This window comes from Notamacropus eugenii, chromosome 1 (genome assembly GCF_028372415.1).
Source record: "Notamacropus eugenii isolate mMacEug1 chromosome 1, mMacEug1.pri_v2, whole genome shotgun sequence".
NCBI classification, from domain to species: Eukaryota; Metazoa; Chordata; class Mammalia; order Diprotodontia; family Macropodidae; genus Notamacropus; species Notamacropus eugenii.
Genome location: NC_092872.1, coordinates 697160437 through 697180449, shown reverse-complemented (window position 1 = coordinate 697180449; position 20013 = coordinate 697160437). Strand labels below are relative to the sequence as shown.

Below are 20013 nucleotides of genomic sequence, written 5' to 3'. Positions count from 1 at the left end.
TGATGTGTGTCTCACTTCACCCTAGAATTTACAGAGATGGCAGGTGACACCTAGTAAACTTCTTGATTCACAGATCAGAGATGGAAGGGAGGTTAGAGGTCATCCAGTATAAAGCCTTCATTTTGCAGATGAAGTCCAAAAAAAATTTGGTAATTCACAAGGTCACACATGTAGCAAAGGCAGAGTCAAGATCTGAACCCAGGCTGTCTGATTCCTACCACATAGGATTTATCTCTTCCTTCCCAAGTCCAAGAGAGAACAGAAGGAGTTCTCATTTTTTCCAAGGTCTTGCCCTTCCCACTAATCAATCCCTTCATAAAATCGTAGAATCTTTAAGATGGAAGGGACCTCAGGAATCACCTAGTCTAGCCTTGCTCCAGATGTGATCTGACCTAGACTGAGGACAAGAATGTTATAGGCACCTTCATTCCAGACACCCTATTTCTAAGTAACCTAAGATCATATAGCTTTTCTGACTGCCCTCTTATTGTCTATTAATAAATCCCCCAGGTCTTCCTCATATGAACTGTTTTCTGATCTCTCCCTCATTCTTTTGGTTGATTCTTTGACGGAAGTAAAAGACTCCATGTTTCTAAACATTAAATTTCATTCTATTTATTTTAGCCCAACATTCTAGTCCATAAAGATCTGGAATACAGATTCTGTACTTCCAATATTTTCAAAATCCTTCCTAGAACACACAAAGAAGATATGATTTCATCAGATTGGTAAATTCCTAGGATGGTAATTCCTTCCACCAACACAGATAACAAACCATCTGTGACTTAATAGTTAAATCCTAGGGAGTTGCCTGAAAAATCAGAGAGGTTAAGTGATTTGCCCAGGATCACACAGCTACAAATTGTCAGGCCCAGTTTTTGAACTCAGGTCTTCCTAACTCCATTGCAACCCTCTGTCCACTATACTATGGTGTCTCTGGCTTCATGTCATCCACAAGTTTGATAATCATAACATATCTTTATCTGTCATTGACTAAGGTGGTGTGCAGAATAAGGCCCCAAATATGCACATCTCATTCCCACAGCTCCCTTCCTGAGGATAAGTCCTGCAGCCACAGGTGAGTTCTCTGAATGAAGATGGCTGCTAGGGGTGAGGAAATCCTTAGTGCCACTTGGGCAATTCAACAGCTCCTGCGTCTGGAGACAAGATAACCAACAGAGAAATGAAAGAATTTTCTAGAGCATGGCAAAAAGCCCCTACTGACAGACACAAGATTGAGAGTGTCTAAATCTATCTCAAAGAATATGACAGAATTTATATATGTTTGAATTTCAATTACCCCAAATCTCTGTAAAGTCCATATGTATTTCCTTTCCTCCTTCATTTCATATTGTTACAGCTGGAAGAAATCTGAAAGATCATGTAATTCAGGGATTCTCAATGATTTGTCATAGACTCCTTTGACAGCCTGGTGAATCCTATGGACCCCTTCTCAGAATACTGCTTTGTTCTCTATATTCATAATTGAAAGAAATGATAAAATTCAGTTATATATTATTGATAATAAAGATGTAACCTTCCCATCCATGTTGACAGACCCCCTGAAATCTCTCTATGGGCCCTTTAGGAGTCTTCAGACCCTCGGTTAAGGATACTTGGTTTAATCCAACACCTTCATTTTACAGATCAGGAAACCTGGGCCCAGAGTTAAAAAGTCCAATTTCTGTGGTACTTTGCAATTCACAAAGCACTTTTCTTGCAACAACCCTGCTAAGTGGTGCAAGAATTATTATGCCCACTTTACAAAGATGAGGAAACTGACTCCAGAGAAGTTAAGTGACTTGCCCAAGATCACAAAGCTAGCTAATGGTATATTTGTGCATGAAATTGGGAGGATGTTAAACATATTGGAAGACAGACTCAGCATCCCAAAAGAATCAAAAGATTCCAGATCTAGCATTCAGTCCATTGTACCACTCTGCCTCTCTCATAAAACTGCATTCTTCCCTTAAATTTTGCCATTCAAAATTTAAATCCTTAGGACAGTTTAGATGTGCTCAGAAGATAATCAAAAATTCCAAAAGATCAGTTATGCCTATGTAACAACTATATAAATAGTTGTAAATTTCACAGAACTCCACCCTAGAAAGAAAAATCCCTATTATACAGGAAAACTGTAGAGGACCTAAGATGGAAATATCCTCTCCTACTTACAACCTGTTTCCTCCCCTCTAAAATGAAGAGTGTTGGACTGTATGATCTCCAGAGGCCCTTCCATTATAAGTCTTTTGACCCTAATGAGAATCAGGGACCTATAACAAAGGCCGCCATGATGGGTAATGGGTTGGAGTGACCTTGCTCTTTGGAGCCTGGTGAAAAAGTCCTTGCTCAGAGTGAGCTTGCTAGAAGAACCAGCAGCTGGAGTTGGTCCAAATTCTTGGCCTGGTTTCTGGCTGCCAATTGTAGCATAAATTGTTAGCAAGCTTATGCTCTGTTTAAAGATATTGTTTGCTCTGTTTAAAAATATTTCCACTACTTCAACTACTACTCTATCCAAAGCCAGATATGCGCTGGGCTTTGTTTGGAGAAATCGTACACTCTCAGAGGAAACTTTCAGTTTATTATGTAGGTGAGTTAAATAAACCATGGTGAAGTCCCTACAGTAAAGCATGGGGACAAGTGTTAGGTCGACATGAGGTTATAGGCTTGGGCTACTTGGAAAGATGCCAGGTTGTCATTTTTGTCCCGTGGATTTAGCTCTCCAAATCATTACTCATTCTGAAGTGCTTGTGACTACTTGGGGACTTGAGTAGTGAAGTCATTAATTTACTGTCAATATCAAGGTCTTGAGTAGCTTTCTAAACCATCGGTAATTTTACAAATACGGACCTAGCCCCTTCTGGGCAAGACACAGACTCACTTTCAAAAGACATCTGGAGCCATCCTAGGATCTGGTGAGAGAGACGGCAGCACCTACCCTTCCCAGGAGGCATAAGGAGATTGTCCAGCACTGCTATCACTGGTCTTGGCATCAGAGCTGCCTCCTCGAGGCAGGATTATTGTCATCTTATAAAGCCATGAGCCATTCACAGAGCATACTTAGATTCATCTTGTCAAAGGCAGTGAAGGCTATTTTCAGACATGCTTTTAACACTTAGATAACCTCAAGTGCTGCTGTTGATGCATGAGGTCCAGTAACAAAAAAGTGCCATGCAAGACAAAATCAGAAGCTGCTCACAGGTTTTCTGTGGTATCATTTCCCTTCCATTCTATAGTATATTCAGCTCTACAACTATAGCCATCCTCCTCCCCAACCTGCTGCTATGGCTTCAAAGGAGAAATAAAATTGTCAATACTTACAGAAATACCACATTTTGGTTTCATTTTATAAGCTAAGAAGTTTATCTAGGAGCCAGAACCCAAACCACCAGTTTCTGCAGACTGGGATCAATCTTGGCAGCATCTCACCATTCATTTTTTCTAGCTCAGACTCAAACCCAGAGTCTCCTAGAAATATCAGAATATAACTCATGTCTAGGTCCTTTATATTCATAGTACTTTGAGCACCCTCCAAAAAGAGGAGATGTACTAGGAATCTCTATCTATTCTTTGATGAGCCTCAGATCCCCCAGAGGACTGAGACAACCCTCCAGACTTAGAGTACTACCTGGAGACTGAGTACCTCATCATGAGGGGAAATACCCAGGCAACCACTAGAAAATCAACCCCCTTCCACTGGACCTTCACAATCCATAGAACTAAAAGAAACCATATTGTGGTTCTGACTCTTGTTACTTCTCAGCTCCTAACCTTACTTCACCTTGGAACTCAGTTTCTCCGAGAACTCCTCTCTCTCCAAAATATTTAGTCCAGAAACTTCTCCTCTGTGTCCTTCTCTCCTCTCTTTGAACAATGTGGCTTTTCCTCTCACAGGGCCATGACTCCCTGGAGACACCTTGAAGATATGCAGGGGTCCCTTCCAGGGAACAAAATTTGAGTCCCTGTAGATCCCCTTTTATCTACATCTCTCTCTCTCTCTCTCTCTCTCTCTCTCTCTCTCTCTCTCTCTCTCTCTCTCTCTCTCTCTCTCATTTTATTCATTTTATCTGAGCCATACTTTATTTTCTTTTTTCCTAATTTACTTTATTTTTCCCCAATGACACATTAAAACAATTTTTATCATTTGCTTTTTTTGAAGTTTTATCTACATCTCTTAGGTCTATATCTCTGTTTCTCTAGTTTCCCTTTATAAAAGCCTCATAGGTGTATCTCAGGTGCTCTGAAACTAGTCATGTATCAGTCAGTATGAGTACTCTGGTATTCAGGGTAAAGAGAATTCACAGCCCACCAAGAAGACGTCATCAATACCAGACCAAATTTTAAAATGTGGCAGGATGGATGTTTGTCCTTGTGTAGGGAGACATCATCAATACCAGAACAAAGGTCTCACTCTTTAACCTTGTTACTGTTGACCAAGTTCTCCTTGGGACACCTTCTACATATGATTGAAGGCTACCTTGACTGGGAAATGGAGTATATGGAGTGAAGGCAAGAGGGAGTCTGCTGTCAAGTACTAGCCCAAGACCTTGTCTTCCTTTCTGAACCCCTTCTTCATAACCCACCTCTAGCCTTTTATTTCTTGTATACAGATTTAATGGCCCAATCTATGAAATCACCTCTGGGTCCCCTGTTTGTGGTATAGCAAACCAGAGGGACCTGAGAATGTAGGGTGGGAAAACAGAGATGTACCTTGGATCACTTGAATATCTTTGTATTTCTTTCATTCTCTCTTTGGAGAGAGCAGCACTGATTCCCCAGTTACTCATATTTTAGAAAGCATCTGGTTTTCATTCCAGCTGTTACAAAATGCCTACATCTCTGCTTCTTCCAATGCCTGCAGAGCTGTTCTGATGGTAATGCTTCACATCTATGTACACAGGCTCATCACTTCCAGCCTGGGCTCTAGGCTGCCAGCATTTCAATTTCAGAGCTTGCTTGACAATCATGGGTTCTGGCTCTGAGTCCCTCGCCTCACCAGCTTTATGATGATCCTATAGGAATAGTATAGAAATACTTTTCTTAGGTTCCTCTCTTCACGGCCAGCAGCCCTTGTCAACTCCAGCCTTTAAGAGGGTAATAAGGGCTCTACTTTAGGCTGCCTAGAAGTCCCTCTCAAAATTAACCAGAGACTTGGTTCTTCAAGGGATGCAACATCACCTGGATGTTGGGGATTACAGCTAGGTCCAGATTAGAGTGAATAATAAACCTCAGATCCCATTGAGTGATCAAATTATTTGTATTCGTACTGCATATTTCCATTGGGCTATAACCAATTATATATATACATATGTTGTTCATATGATTATATAATACTTACATATGTTTTATATAATTTATATATATTGTTTTATATAATTATAACTCTAAATAGTATGAATTTGAATATATAGGACCACTTCATCGGATTACTCATTTGCACTAATTAGAACCTAACCATAACCTTTTCCTAAATTCCTTTTCTGTAGGAATTAATGGTACATACCTAAAAAATATTGTGTGTACATCAACTGTACATCTATAAGAATAGGTTGTGCATCAGTCTAAAACAGTAGCATTCAACTCTAGACTATCCAGACCTAGGCAAATCATTTCCCCTTCTGAGGTCTATTTTTTCTCTATATAAAATAGACCAAATGATCTCTAAGGTCCCTTCCAGCCTCAAATGTTGTGAGCAATATAACCTATTTGGTCATGTAAAGTATCTTCATGTTGTCCTAATTTTCAAGAAAAGGAAGTGAATGGAGTCTGCAGACTATAAGCCAGTGAGCTAGATTTCAATTCCTGACAAAATTCTAGATCATGTTACTAAAGCGATGGTTAGTGAACATCTAGAAAAGGAAGCAGTAATCACAAAAACCTGACATGATTTCATCAAGAATAGACTGTGCCAGAATAACCTAATTTTTGACAGTTATTAGACCTGGGGAATCCTATAGATAGTTTACCTACATTTTATCAGAGCATTTGACAACAATTCTCATTATTCTTGTGGAAAAGTCCAAAGGATATGAGCCAGACATTAGTACAGTTAGGTAGACTTGAAACTGGGATGGTCATTAATAAGTCAATGTCTACTTGTAAGGAGGTCTCTAATGAAATGCCCCAGGGATCTATCCTGTTTAACATGTTTATCAATAACTTGGATAAAAGCAGAGATCACAAGCTTATCAAATATACAGCAGACACAAATCTAGGAGGGATAGTTAACACACTGGGTGATGATTTCCAGATCCAAAACTATTTCAATAGGTCAGAACATTGTGCCAGATCAAATAAGATGAAATTTAATTCTGATAAATATAAAGTCTTATATTTGGGTCTTAAGAAATCTATTTCATAAGTAGAGTATGTAGGAGCCCTACTTAGAAAGTTCTTTATCAGAAATTTTTTAAAATGGGGGCAGGGCGGGTCTTAGTGAACTACATTCTCAATATGTGTCAACAGTATGATATGAAAGTCAAGAAAGTTAACAGGACCTCAGCCTGTATTGAGAGGCATGGTAATGAGGAGCCATCCTCCTGAACGCTGCCCTGATCAGACTGACCACATCTAAGTGTCACATTTTAAGAAGGACTTTGATAAAATGGAATATCCAGAGGAGGAGAGATAGCCAGGTTAATGAAGGACCTCAAGACCACATCCTATGAGTGTGATTCTAAGATGTTTAATGGGGAGAAAAGCAGATTTAGTGGTTGGGACTTAGGAATCCCCAACCTCTACCTAGGGAGTCAATTCTTCTGGATTTTCCAAATCCTTATGACCACTGAAGATGAAGAGAATGGCTAGAAAGCATTCAAAATTTACCAAGCAGTCCACAGAGGTAAGGGAGGTAAGGAGGACTACTGTAGGGAGGAGGAGACCTAATTTTCATTCCTACCCTTTGCAGAAAGTTGGTTAGCTCTAGCTTACTACCCAAGCCTGGGAAGCTAGGGGTGGGAATCCTGGCAGCAGAACCTGGACCAGTTTGTTGTCACATGATCTAGAGCTTAAAGATAACCTCTAGCTCATAGCTGATTGACTGAGAACTCCTCCCATTTTGCTAAAATATCTTCTTGTCCTCGGGATAGTGATGAGCCCTGAGCAGACCACTTTGCTGGCATCTGCATCTCTCTTTTCCTTTTGAGAAACTGAGTGGACTTCCCCTTGAAGGGAAGCTTTATTCTCTGTTTCTTCTCCAGAGCAAAAGGGCAGTTCTTATGGAACTTCTTTTAGAAGACTATTGTCCTGAAAACAAACAAACCACTAATTCTTTCATGAAGTAATATCTCTGAAGGAAAGATCCTTGAACTGCAATGGGGGGCATCTCTAAGTGGATGGCTATTCAGAGCTCTGAGCTGCACCAGAGATGGAAACCACAAGGTGGTTCTTACGGAGCCAGGGCTGGGCTCTGTGCACTCCGTGGGCAGGTACCAGCCGCCTGACTATGAGACAAGTGGTCCATGACTTCCCTATGGCTTTTTCCCATCTAGAAGACAGCACCATTCGATGTGAACAACTGAATCAGCTTCAGGATTGGCTGGCTGATTTCCGAAAATCTACCTCCTCCTCCAGCACAGCCAATCCCGAGGAGCTAGTGGCGTTTGACGTGCTTTGTGGAGACTTCAACTTTGACAACTGCTCTTCTGGTGAGAAAGCTTTTTCCCTCTCTTCCTCCTCTAATCTTACAAAACTGAACATGGGTCCTGGAAGCCTCATTCTGCCTCTGCCCTTACTTCTTATGGGATTTGGGGCATATCATATTATCACCCTATGCCTCTGCTTCTTCATCCATAAAATGAAGAGGTTAGATGATATGTTCTCTGAAGTCCCAGCTGTGATGCCATGACTGCCCCTCTTACCCTAGCCCCTGGTGACACATCATCAGTCATCCTCACCCAGAGTGGTGCCTCCCTCTAGTCTTAGGGAAAAATGTTCAGGGCTGAGAAGCACCTTGTTAGTAAGACCAGAAAGAGCAGATGCTCTGATGTTTCATCCACTGCCATTTTCAACCAATATCACCTGCTGTAGAAACCATCCAGATCTGGAGACTCCACTCATTGGGTGGTCACTGCTGCCATACTGCTCTGAGGTACCAGTTTTCAGCCTAGAGAGGAGAAATGGGGCCAGGCTAGCTTCTAGTAGTCAGGTGACTGACCAGCACCAGGCTCTGTAGGATTCCAGACTAGATGTTAGGACCCCAGCCCTTAAAAAATGAACAAGAAACCTAATTTTCTTTTGTAAAACTAAGTGTCTAGAGAGGTGGCTCTTCTTCCATCACACAAATAATAAGATTAATTCCTCCAGTGTGGACATGAGGCACTGTTTTCACAAAGGTTATGAAAAACAAACAGGTTTTTTCACTTTTGTTTTAGATGGTAATAATAATAAATAATAGCTGGCATTTACATAGTCAGCTTTGTGGTTTGCAAAGCATTTTGTCCAGGTCCTCTTCCTTGATCCTCACAATAATCCTGTGAGGCAGCTACTATTACAATAACCATTTTACAGATGAGGAAACTGAGGCTAAAAGAGCTTAGGGGACTTGCCCAAGGTCACATGACCAACAAGGGTTTGAGGTAGGATTTGAACTCAGATTTCCTCACTCAGGACTATGCACTGTGCTGGGTAGCTGCCTCTATTCAGACGTGATGGGTGAACAACATGCCTTCTAGTGGACAAATAGATCTTCCCTCCTCTAGACAAACACACCAAGTCTAAGGCTGAAATCCCAGAGCACTGGACATCAAGGAGAGGGGAGGGGCAGAGGAAGGAGAAACCATAACTCCAGGCATTCTTGGGTCTTCACATGAAATCTTGGACCACTTGCTCCTAAGAAAGTCTAAATGATGGTTCTAAGGATCAGTCCCTTCATGAACTCAGGAGGTGACCCAAGGCCAGAGGGAGCAAATGGAGCCTACTGTCCTTGGGCAGGGGAGAATTAGAGGCCAGTGGGGAAAGGAATCTGCCCTTCCTGAACATTGTAAAAAGAACCTTTATCAAGGCATTCTCATTCCTTTCACTCTTTCAGGGGAGGGGTCCCATCTTATGCCCTTAGTTCCTCCCTCAGTGTCAAATGCTGCCTTGTGCTGATTAGGTACTTAATAATTAATAACTTAATAATTTTGTGAAATAACTCCTATGTGTAGATTCAGAGAATCCAGAAGCATCTTGTACCAGGCACCATTACAGAGCTACAACTGCTTAAATCTAGTTCATCTAAGACTAACAGGCATCCTCCAAAGATGATCTTGAAGCCTCTGTGAGCAACCTCTGGCAGCCTAGACAGTTTCTCCTTCCCTCCCTGGGCAAGACCCTCATTCCTGCATTCCAGTCTCTGCTCTGAGGGAAGAACTCCTCTTGAAAGCTTTCCAGGGTCACTGTCAGGCAAGGCCAAAGCAGGGGGAGGTAAAGACCCTTGGCATTCCTGGACTTCCACTTTGCTTAGGAACAGGCCTGGTTAATTTCTTCTTCTCTGTTCAGATGACAAGCTGGTACAACAGCACTCCCTGTTTACACACTACAAGGACCCTTGCCGCCTTGGTCCAGGGGAGGATAAGCCGTGGGCAATCGGTAAGGCATCCCCTCCTGCTTCACAGGGGATCGTGTTGTCTCTGCTGCATGATCAAGGTGGCCCCTGCAGGGCCACAGGGTGTAGCCAGGTGAAGTAGGACCAGTCAGGTATCTGTTGGTGTGGGTTCTTACAAGGACTCAGAAGCCAATGCACATACAAGCAGCCATGAACTTTCCAGGACAGACCACAGACTCAGAGCAATGAGACATGGATTATAGCCAAAGAGCCCCCTGGTCACCCCTACCACCCACTTCCTTTAGGAAAGAAGCAAATGTGCCAGTCCATTTCCTGACAATAGCAGAGGGGAGAGCAGACATGTTAGGGGAGAAGGGGGAGGGTCTCTTTCACACCTGAGAAAAGAAGCTGGTCACAGCGTCCCCTCCCTGATGGTCCTTCCTTCCCCTCCCCTCAGAAATAGGGAAGGGGCTGCAGCAGGAGCCACCCTCCTGGATCACATTGACCATACTGTAATGCTAGGAAGGGTGTGTACACCAGGGGAAGCAGGGGTGCACATATGGCAACTCAGCCCATGGAATGTCATGTTCAGCCACAACATGGGTTTCTCTTTAATTCTCATTCTTGTGTCCTTTTGGTTCTCAGGTACTTTTTTAAAACAAGATCGCCTCCATGACGAGGAGGTGTGCACCCCAGACAATCTGCAAAAGTAAGCTGCTTCACTCTGGCATTTTCCCTTTAGCAGACAGAAAACCTGGTCTGGGTCATGACCCAAAGAAATATCGATCAGAGAGGCATCAGAGCAAACAGGAAGGAGAGCTGGCTTTGGAGTCCAGTCTTATCATTTACTACCTATATGACCTTGGGAAAGTCATTTCCCAGTTTTGGGTCTCAGTTTCCTCATCTGTAAAATGGGGGGTTAGATAAGGCAACCTCTGAAGTCCTTTATAACTCCACATCCATGATCTTATTTCAGGGGTTGGCGGGAAGGTCAGTGATAGCTCTATGGATGGCCACAGCATATATTCAGAAGCAAAGTTTCAATAGATTATTATGTCAAAGGGAACAAAGAACCCAAAACAGACTTGTATAGTGAAAAGGGAAGTGGATGTGGAGTCAGAGAACCAAATCCTGGCTTAGGCTACTGACCCTCTCTGGGGCCCTGGGCAAATCACATCTTCATTTGTAATAGGAGGGGTAAGGATGGGGACTGGAAGAGATCATCTCTGTGGCCCTTCCAGTTCTGTGAGCCTAGGCTCAGAGACACAAGCAACATATGAGCTCTTCTAAGACTACACTAAAGTCACAGGGATGAAATGAATAATGTCCCTATTTGCTGGACAGCAACATGGGCCAAGGACAGCCCAGAATCATCCTTTACAGCAGAACAAACCTCCAGGAGACAGCAGTCCATTATATTTAACACTTGGGCAGGAGATCAAGAAGCTCACACACACACACACACACACACACACACACACACACACACACGCATACACAGTCCCAGAAAGCACACACCTGTTTAAGATGTTCTAATCTGCTTATTCCCCACATTAGTTAATGGTGCCCTGGCACAGCCAGGGGAGGACCCCAGGTGAGAAGAAGAGCTACTGTTTGGCTCAGGAGCAGGCTCTGGTTCTTCACCTTCATGATCCATGATTATTATACTGTTATTTTATATAATAATATATTATATCATTATGATCACCATTATCTTTTTCTATGCTCAAGCTAATCAAACGTTTTTTCGACAAAGGGCTTCCCTCCTTACAAAGAACATACAAATGGATTTCTTGGCTAGAAGTTCACCTTTTCACTCAGCATACCCCAGTTGCACTTGGTTTCCTCACAAAGGGAGCTGAACTGTATTAGGAACCATTCATTCAATCATTAATCAACAACCATTTTTAAGTGCTTACTTCATGACAGGCTCTGTACTAACCAAGATCCTGAAAATGGGAGGCTGGGAAGAAGGGCCCTCCAGGAACAGGAGACCAGAGATGGAGCACTGTGTACAGGGATAGCTAGCCCATTGGTGTGACTGGACAGGAGAGTGCCCGGAGGAGAACAAAATACAAAAAGTCCAGGAAAGGAAGAAGGGGCCAGATGACCAAGAGCTACAAATGCCAAACAAAGGATTTTTTATTGGCTCCTCAAAGTAATAGGGACTTACTGGAGTTTACTGAGTAAGGGGATTATATGGTCAGACCTATTATGCTTTAGGAAAATTTCCTTGACAAGTAAAGGGAAGATGAATTAGAGTTGTATGAGACTGAAGGTAGGGAGCTCAAATAGAAAGCTATTCCAGTAATCCAGATGTGGTGGCAAGGCTGGTGGCTAAGGTGAGTACAGGAAAGAGGATGTATTCCAGAGAGGTTGCAGAGAAAGAAATTCCAAGATTTGGCAACTGATTGGGGATGTGGAGTGAGCAAGAAAGGAGTCAATTCTCCCCTGGGAAGCTGGGAAGGATTGTGGTGCCCTGTACTGTAATAAGGAAGTTCAGAAGAAAAAAGGCTTGGGGTTGGGAAGAGAGAGAACAAGTTCTGATTTGGATGCATTGAGTTTGAGAAGTCTCAGAATATCCAGTAGAGCTGGTGATGTAGAACTGAAGACCGAGAAGGAGATTAGGACTGGTTATGCAGGTCTGGTGATCACCTGGATAGAGATGACCATGATGAGAGTCCATGATGAGAGAGAGACAGAGACACAGAAAAACAAAGACAGACAGAGAATGAGACAGAAAGACAGAGACAAAGAGAGAGGGACAGAGAGAGACAGAGACAGAGAGAGGAGAGACAGACAGACAGAGAGGAGACAGAGACAGACAGACAGACAGAAAGACAAAGAGAGACAGAAAAAGAATGAGACAGAAAGACAGAGACAGAGAAAGAAGGACAGAGAGAGACAGAGACAGAGGGAGGAGAGACAGAGAGAGGAGACAGAGACAGAGAAGAGACACAGACAGAAAGAAAGACAAAGAGAGACAGAGAGGGAATGACACAAAAAGACAGAGACAAAGAGAGAGGGACAGAAGGAGACAGAGACAGAGAGAGACAGACATAGAGTGAGGAGAGATAGAGAGAGGAGAGATACAGACAGACAGAGACAGAGAGAGATAGACAGACAGAAAGACAAAGAGAGACAGAGCGAGAATGAGACAGAAAGACAGAGAGACAGGGACAGAGAGAGACAGAGACAGAGAGAGGAGAAACAGAGAGAGGAAAGAGAGACAGGCAGAGGCAGAGAGACAGGAGGCAGAGAGACAGACAGATAGACAGAGAGAGAGACAGAGAGAGGAGACAGAGAGAGACAGACAGACAGAAAGACAAAAAGAGACAGAGAGAGAAAGAGGAAGAGAAGAGGAAAGGAGAGGGCCAAGGACAGAGCCTTGGGGAACACTTGGAGTTAGTGGATAAACATTCAGCAAAAGAGACTGGAAAAGAACAGTTGGACGGGGAGGAGAACCAGGAAAGTCACAAAAACTCAGAAAAGAGAGAGGATTCTGGAAGAAATAGGGCCAACAGTGCCAAATGCATTCAACAAACATTTATGAAATATCTGCTGTTTCTACAGCTCTGGGTTCCATGCTAGGAGACATACAAAGCAGAGACAAAACATAGTTTCGACTGTTATGGAGTTTACAAATCTAACAGAAGTATAAGACACACAGACAGGTGGAGTTCCCGGCTTCATGGAAGGCTGGAGTTCACAAAGTGAGCAAATGCAGGGCCATCGGGGAAACTGAGTGATCGAGGTGCTTAATTCCTTGTCCAGCTGTAGGCTATGCAGGAAACAAAGGAAAAAACCCATCAACTGAAAGAGAACATTGCCACCTACAGATGTTTCCCCTGCAGAAAACAAGCCTAGAGCTCCAACCCCTCCAAATGGAAGGAAAATCTTTGATCATAAGACCTGGCAGAGAAGCCAACACAGCATTTGTATTGGCAAACATTGTGCTAGATGTAGCCCAGGCATCAATTTTCTTTGGCCTGTTAATAAAATTGGACCACTGGGTTACATGATTTAGATAGGTCAATGGGGCTAGCCACAGAGTTTCACCTCTCATTCAAAAAAAACATTAGTTAAACTTAGTTACCTTCTTAAGAGTTCTACTGAGCTTAGGGCTACCAGTGCTCTGGACATGCCTGTTTGGGATGCCTAACTCCTTGGTCCCTATTTGGAAGTGGAATAACAAAAAGTCAAGTTTATACATAGTATAAAATTTAAAATTTGCAAAGTTTTCCTCACTGCAACACTGAGTTAGATAGTGTCAGAGTTATCATTCCCATTTCACAGAGGAAACTGAACTTAGAGAGGTAGTGATTTGCCCACCTGCATAAAGAGTCTCCATCAGACTAAGTGTGAAACCTCCCTCTCCCCCATGACATAGTGACTTTGCATTAAACTGACTTCCAATTTAATGGCTGATAGCCACCAATTAGATAACAGGGCCAGGCAAATCTAATACAAGCTGATAACTTTCAAAGCAAAGAAAATTCCATCACAGGCAGATCGCATTCTAAAATCTAAATGAGACTTTACAGAGGATCTACATTTACAAGACCAACAGTTGAAGCAATTTCTAATTCAAAGTCTAAAGTTACATGAACTCAGGGCTGTCTCTTCCTACAGCTAATTTGAGGCAATTAATTAGATTATAGTCTAAATCCAAAGCACTATCCTATACCAAGAAATTATCTTTTATGAGGTGATGATTAAAAAATGACTCCAATCCTTTGCTTATCAGTAACTCTCAGATCACTGATGCTGGAATTAATTAGGGAAGGCAAATGGATGATAATGGATTCCATTTCTGAGATTTAATGATGTTCTGAATGTTATTAGAGTATCTTTAATGCTGATAAATTACTTTTTGTAGAAACCCATGTTCAGTCGTTGAACCATTTTCACGCTCTTCTTTCCAATTTGTCTACAATTTAACTGACCCTACCCAGAACATCATTTTAAAACTATGCAATATGTTGTCTTTTACTTGATCCTGGATGCTTCTGAGAGGTTAAGATTGCAGGAAAGACACTTTCTAGCTCATTCATCCTCTTGAACCAATCCCTATCTTCAAGTTCATAGTTTTTCCTAAGAAGTGGCAGGTGATTGGAGGTAGCAGGGGACAAGGAATTAGGTGGTCTACTTCTCAACCCAAAATGGATTTAAAGTCTACACATCCATCCCACTGTCCAACCACAAGCCTATTCATATTCAAGTCTCTCCATTGAACTCTCCAGAGTGCTGAAAAGGAACTTAAACATAGAACCATGGAAAGAGAACAGGGTTGGGAGCCTTGGTCTTGGGGTCAAATACCAACTCTGTCTCTTTCCACCTACATGACCTAAGTTTGGGCTCCAGTTCCTCATCTATAAGATGAAGAGTTTGGATTAAATGACCCCTAAGGTCCTTCCAACTCTAAATCTACAACCCACTCCCACTTCCTCATGTTACATACAAGAAAACTAACTGCCCTAAAAAGTGATTGTCCAAAGTCACATTGCCAACTAGCAGAGCTGGGACCAGAATCCAGATTCCCCTGACCTTTGGTCTATCCAGTACATCAGGCTGCTCCCAATACTCTTATTTGAGAGTAATAGCAAATCCCATAGAGTCAGGTTGAGAACTAGTTTCATGGAAATAGTTCTAGGCATGGAGTCACAAGAACTGGGTCTCCATAGAGTTAACTCAGTCCCTGTTCAACCCTAATTCACTACAGGACTTTGAAAGATCACCTAACTACTTTGTATCTCAATTTGCCCACCTATTTAGATGGAATGAATAAATTACCTAGTCATAGGATTATACGCTTGGAGCCAGAACAGACCTCTAACCCAACTCCCTCATGTTACAGTTGAGGAAACTGAAGTCCAGAAAGGTGACCTGTCCAAGGTCACACAAGTAGTGACACCAATGGGACTGGAATTCAAGTCCTCTGACTCCAAAGCCAAGTGCTCTTTCCTGGACCCCTCTGCCCCCTACTAGGAGATTCAGTGAGATAATACATGTGAAAATAAACCTCCATACTCTCTGTGCTCTACCCCATGGAAATTAGAATGCAATAGAAATATCCCTCTGTTATGGAGCGAGAATCCAGCTCCTAGAAAGGAAGCCTGGGTGGTCCCACACTCATCATGGTGCCACAGGCTATGTGTTTCAAGCACTCATTCTTCTTCAGCAATAAGAAAAACAAATAGACTGCTACCTCCAGCTTTCATACTGCACTCAAACGTACTCTGGAAAAAGCCAATTTTTGAGCCATTAAAAAAATTAAGATTAAAAGGCCATATTTTTAAAAGCAGTTTCATCACAACAGTACTGGGAGGGCCACATTGGCCCTCAGGAGCCAAGACTTATTATTCTTGGCTTAAGGCGACACTTCCACCTTCCCTAAATGAAGCTGGGCCTATAGGCACCAGAGTCACCTTACACAGCAGCACTCATCTAAGCACCTAGGCTTTTCAATTTAGAGACACTGGTTTCCTCTCCCACAAATCCTGTTTCCAAAGAGCCAAGTTTACCTGAGTCACAGCAAGAGAGATCTGAGTTTTTGAATGTTTAATCAATTTAGCTTAATCAAGATTATTTCCCCTTTTACAACCTAACGGGAAGGGCAATGCCACTGGCAACAACCATAGATGGACAGACCTGAGTCTTGTGTCTTAGTTTGGGGAGAGAGTTGAGGAGGGGTGGTCAGAGTCATCTTTCAAAAACCCCCCCATCTGAAATGGTGAATCTTGAGTCTGTCTACTCACAACTTGTTTGTTTGTATGGACTAGGGCCTTGGAAAGTGAAGAAGGCAGAAAGGAGTATATTGACTATCCCACCAGCAAGAGCCATCCTTCCAACCAGAAGGTCTTGGTGAAGGGCAATGGCAGGAGGATTGACTACATGCTCTACTCTGAGGAGGGGCTCTACCTGGAGTGGAAAGTGGTGAGTGTTTCAGGAAAGAATGTGTGTGGGGTGGCAGGCAGGGATTCCCTTGGGCAATATAGGCTAGTCCAAGCTACTTTGGCAGGCAGCCCTGCAGCCCACTCCCCAGGATCAGATGTGACATCTATGGAACTGGGCACAAACAGCACCAACTTGCTAGATTGGAGAGGGGCAGGAAGTTTTGAGTTGGGGTGACCAGTTCCCAGAGCCCAGGTTAAGGGCCTTTTTAAATGACGTCTGAGGCCTCATTTGTAGCAGATGCAATGGGATCCCCTGCCTCACAGGGTTGTGAGGATCAAATGAACTGATCTACGTAAAGCACTTTACAAACCTGATAATTGCTACATCAGCGTCAGCTCGGATGCTGACAATCATCCTATAACCGACAGGGCCCAACCTAAGGCAAGAACTGGGGGGTCAGTGGAGGGAGGGGGAAGGATAAGCTCAGCAAGAGAAGCCTGTGTAAGAAACCACAACCTTTTAAAAGGAATATGGCAGCGGCCACCTGGTCTCTCCTCCACTGTTGTGCCAAAGTCTTGTTTGACCAACTCTTTCTCTCCATTCACCTTATTGTCAAAATGTTCTTTTCTGTACTTAACTGCAATCCCCCCTGTTAAATTTTATCCTCACTTCCTCTTGTTCTTTACACCATTATTTTCCTGTAGGAGGTGGAGGAATTCAGTTTTATTACCCAGTTAGCAGGTCTGACTGACCACCTACCTGTGGCCATGCGCCTGATGGTCAACACTGGTGAGGAAGAGGTGTAGACGCGCCAGCCCCACGGTCAGTCAGGACCCAGGCCAGCCTAAGAAGACCTGGTCTATGTTCTTGGGATACAAAGGACTTTTTTCCAGTGCCACGTGAGCCAGATGAAAACACCTGGCCTCCATTCGCCTCTCCCAACACCTCCAAAGGTGGACTAGGTCCCTTCCCTGTTGCTCCTTGGAGCTAGGGAAAGGGGACAAGGGTGATAGGAGGTGAGGGACCAAAAGGGATCCACGAGGGCTGAGACCACTGTCTGGAGGTACTCAAGGCAGCAGGGTCAGCCTGAATTTCTACATGTTCACTGTGGACCAAGGAATGCCAGTGGCCAGGCAGGTAGGGAGGGGAGGGGAGAGCCGAGCCCTCATTCCTTTTAATCAGTGCCATTCTTACAAAACATGGTTTTATATGAATTATACAGCACAACTTAGTTTGTAATCTGTGGGGTAGTGCTATTAATGGGTTTTGCATCATTTCTTTGTATAGCTCTTATAAAGCTGAAGGCTTGGTTTTGGATTTTTTTTTTTTATTTAGCCTGCCAATGTCGTCATAGCATGCCTGTGCCCTAGCATGCGCTCTAACTGCATGCTACACACTCGAGATGAAACAGCCATTATGAGAGCCATAGGGTAAAAATAGGGGGGGAAAAAAAAGGAATTTGAAACTCAATCAGGAAATTGTCCAGGAAGCCCCCTACGGAGTGCTGGACAGCCATTTTTTGCTTTTTACCAGCACAATGGGGCTTTTCCAAACCAACAATTATACTCTGTCTCCAGTGACAGGGAAAATGCTGTGTTCCTTTCCAAAGGCCTACATTTGAGGGGAATTGTGCTCTAGGAAGAAAAAAAATCAACTTTGAGGTTCCCAGGAAGGGAAGGCCCAAAGGGATCAAGTTAGAGTCAGTCTACACCTGACTCTAAAGACTCCCAATGCTCCAAACAGAGGCTTGTCAGGGTGGAAAACTAGACAAGGGATGTTTATGGGAAAGGGACATGATGAAAAAGGAAAACTCAATAGAACTTGCGGTTTTGTGGAAGAGGAAATCTCACCATACCAGTGGGAAGGAGCCATCTGCATTTTAAAAAAACGGTTTGTAGCATTGTTCTTTTCCACTCTCTAAACCCACAGTTCTGTTTGTATGGCATGACCTTTCTTAGCTTCAAACCTGAGTGACTTTGACCAGATGACAAAGTTAGGACTTCAGGGTTCTTCTCCATCATGTGGCATCATTTTGTGATTTGGGGAAGGAAAAAAAAAAAATCCCTTTGTGCCTCAGTTTACCCACTGGCTCAGTGGACTACTGGTCCCTACCTCTCTGGCCCAGCTGAGCCCCAAGGGAATTGGCTGCAGGGTTGCTGACAGAAGACTGGCTGTCCATGGTCAGCTTCTGAGTGATGGGTGTCTCCAGGATGAAGTCTGCCTTGGCCTATCTGTTTCTATCTCTTCATCCAATAGCCACCCCAGATCTCCTGGGATCTCATTCCCAGTTGCTCAGCACATCTACCTTTTCTTTTTGGCCCACGGTTGAGGGCCCCTGGACACCAAGCCATAGCAGGGGAGGGAGGAAAGGGGAGGGGCGTACAGCTAAGGATCCTTTGAGGGCTGGGCCTTCACATTCTCATTGGGCTCTCCCAAAAAAGGATTCCCAGTCAACCAAACATGAAAACTGAGGAGGGGATGATGTCAAGGAAGAAAATTACCAAATCAACCTCCTCCATTTGGTGAGACTGATCATTAACATCTCTTGCACAGTCCACACAAATGGAGAGAAATGGCATCTTGTGTTCTCAGACAAACAGCCCCAGGGCACCCTCCTGTACCACTTGCTTTCCTCAGTTGTGTTTTTTTTGGGTCCCCCCTTTGGCTGGCCCTGAGCAGCACTGGTCCGAGGTATCACTCTACTCTCACCACCTGGGAACCAGTTTGATCCTGGATCTGAAAATCACCTGTCCAGGAGCCTGATGACCAGCCAGACCTCCTCCAACACGCTCTGCTGATTCCCTGTAGGAACATCCTGTCTTAAGCACCTTCAGCTTTCTCTTCGTAGCCTCTTTAAATAGAAGTAATCAGGCATTTTCCTCTCTCTCTAGCCCGTGGAATTTTTTTAACTTTATGCTAAACTACTACTTAGATTTTGACCTTGGTTTTTTGGTGATCTCTGGTTTTAAACAGAATGTTATTGATTGTTCACACAACCATACAACACCTTGAGCTCTTACTCACACCAGTCTTATATCCCAGCATAGCCCACAGTAAGAACAGGGTGATGACAGCACCAGAACCCCATGGTACAAATTCTCCTTGTCTTAGTACATTGACCCTGTGCCTTCTGATGCCTCCTTCATCTGCATGAGAGGCTGAGTGAAGCTAATGGGCAGGAGCGAGGATGGGGAGAAATGACTTTCCCTCATCCCAATCCCACCAATCGTCAGTCCTCAGCCAAATAATGCAGTCAGGAGGCAAGACTGGCTATGGACAGGTGACCTGTGTGTGACCCATCCAAAGGCCTTAGCCCTTCACAGCCATGAGACACTGCTACTGTTTGGGGGAACAAATACCCCTCCTAAGTCAGGGAAGCCCAGGGCAGCTCTATGTACGATTCTGCTATAGGATTAGACCCAAAGTTAGGCTCCAATTCATGGAAACCAAGCCTGACAGCTCATTGTCCCCAGGCAGTTTAATGGCAGGCGTGAGAGACAGAGGCCAACCACCCTAAGTCTGAGAGGGAGCAGAGCTGCCTGAGGCCACTCCATCAAAAAATGCTATTTTTCTGAAGGGAGCAAGTTTTA

General features: G+C 43.6%; 1 protein-coding gene across 1 annotated transcript in view; it reads left to right on the top strand.

The window, feature by feature from the left end:
- The window catches only part of SMPD3 (sphingomyelin phosphodiesterase 3), a 254762-nt gene extending 237031 nt beyond the window's left edge, over window positions 1–17731 (top strand). The window contains exons 6-10 of the mRNA XM_072636163.1: window positions 7491–7646; window positions 9481–9570; window positions 10172–10235; window positions 16309–16462; window positions 17128–17731. Of these exons, the coding sequence (XP_072492264.1) occupies window positions 7491–7646; window positions 9481–9570; window positions 10172–10235; window positions 16309–16462; window positions 17128–17229 (566 nt within the window). The 3' untranslated portion in view covers window positions 17230–17731. The remainder of the gene's footprint in view (window positions 1–7490; window positions 7647–9480; window positions 9571–10171; window positions 10236–16308; window positions 16463–17127) is intronic.
- Window positions 17732–20013: the final 2282 nt, after the last annotated feature.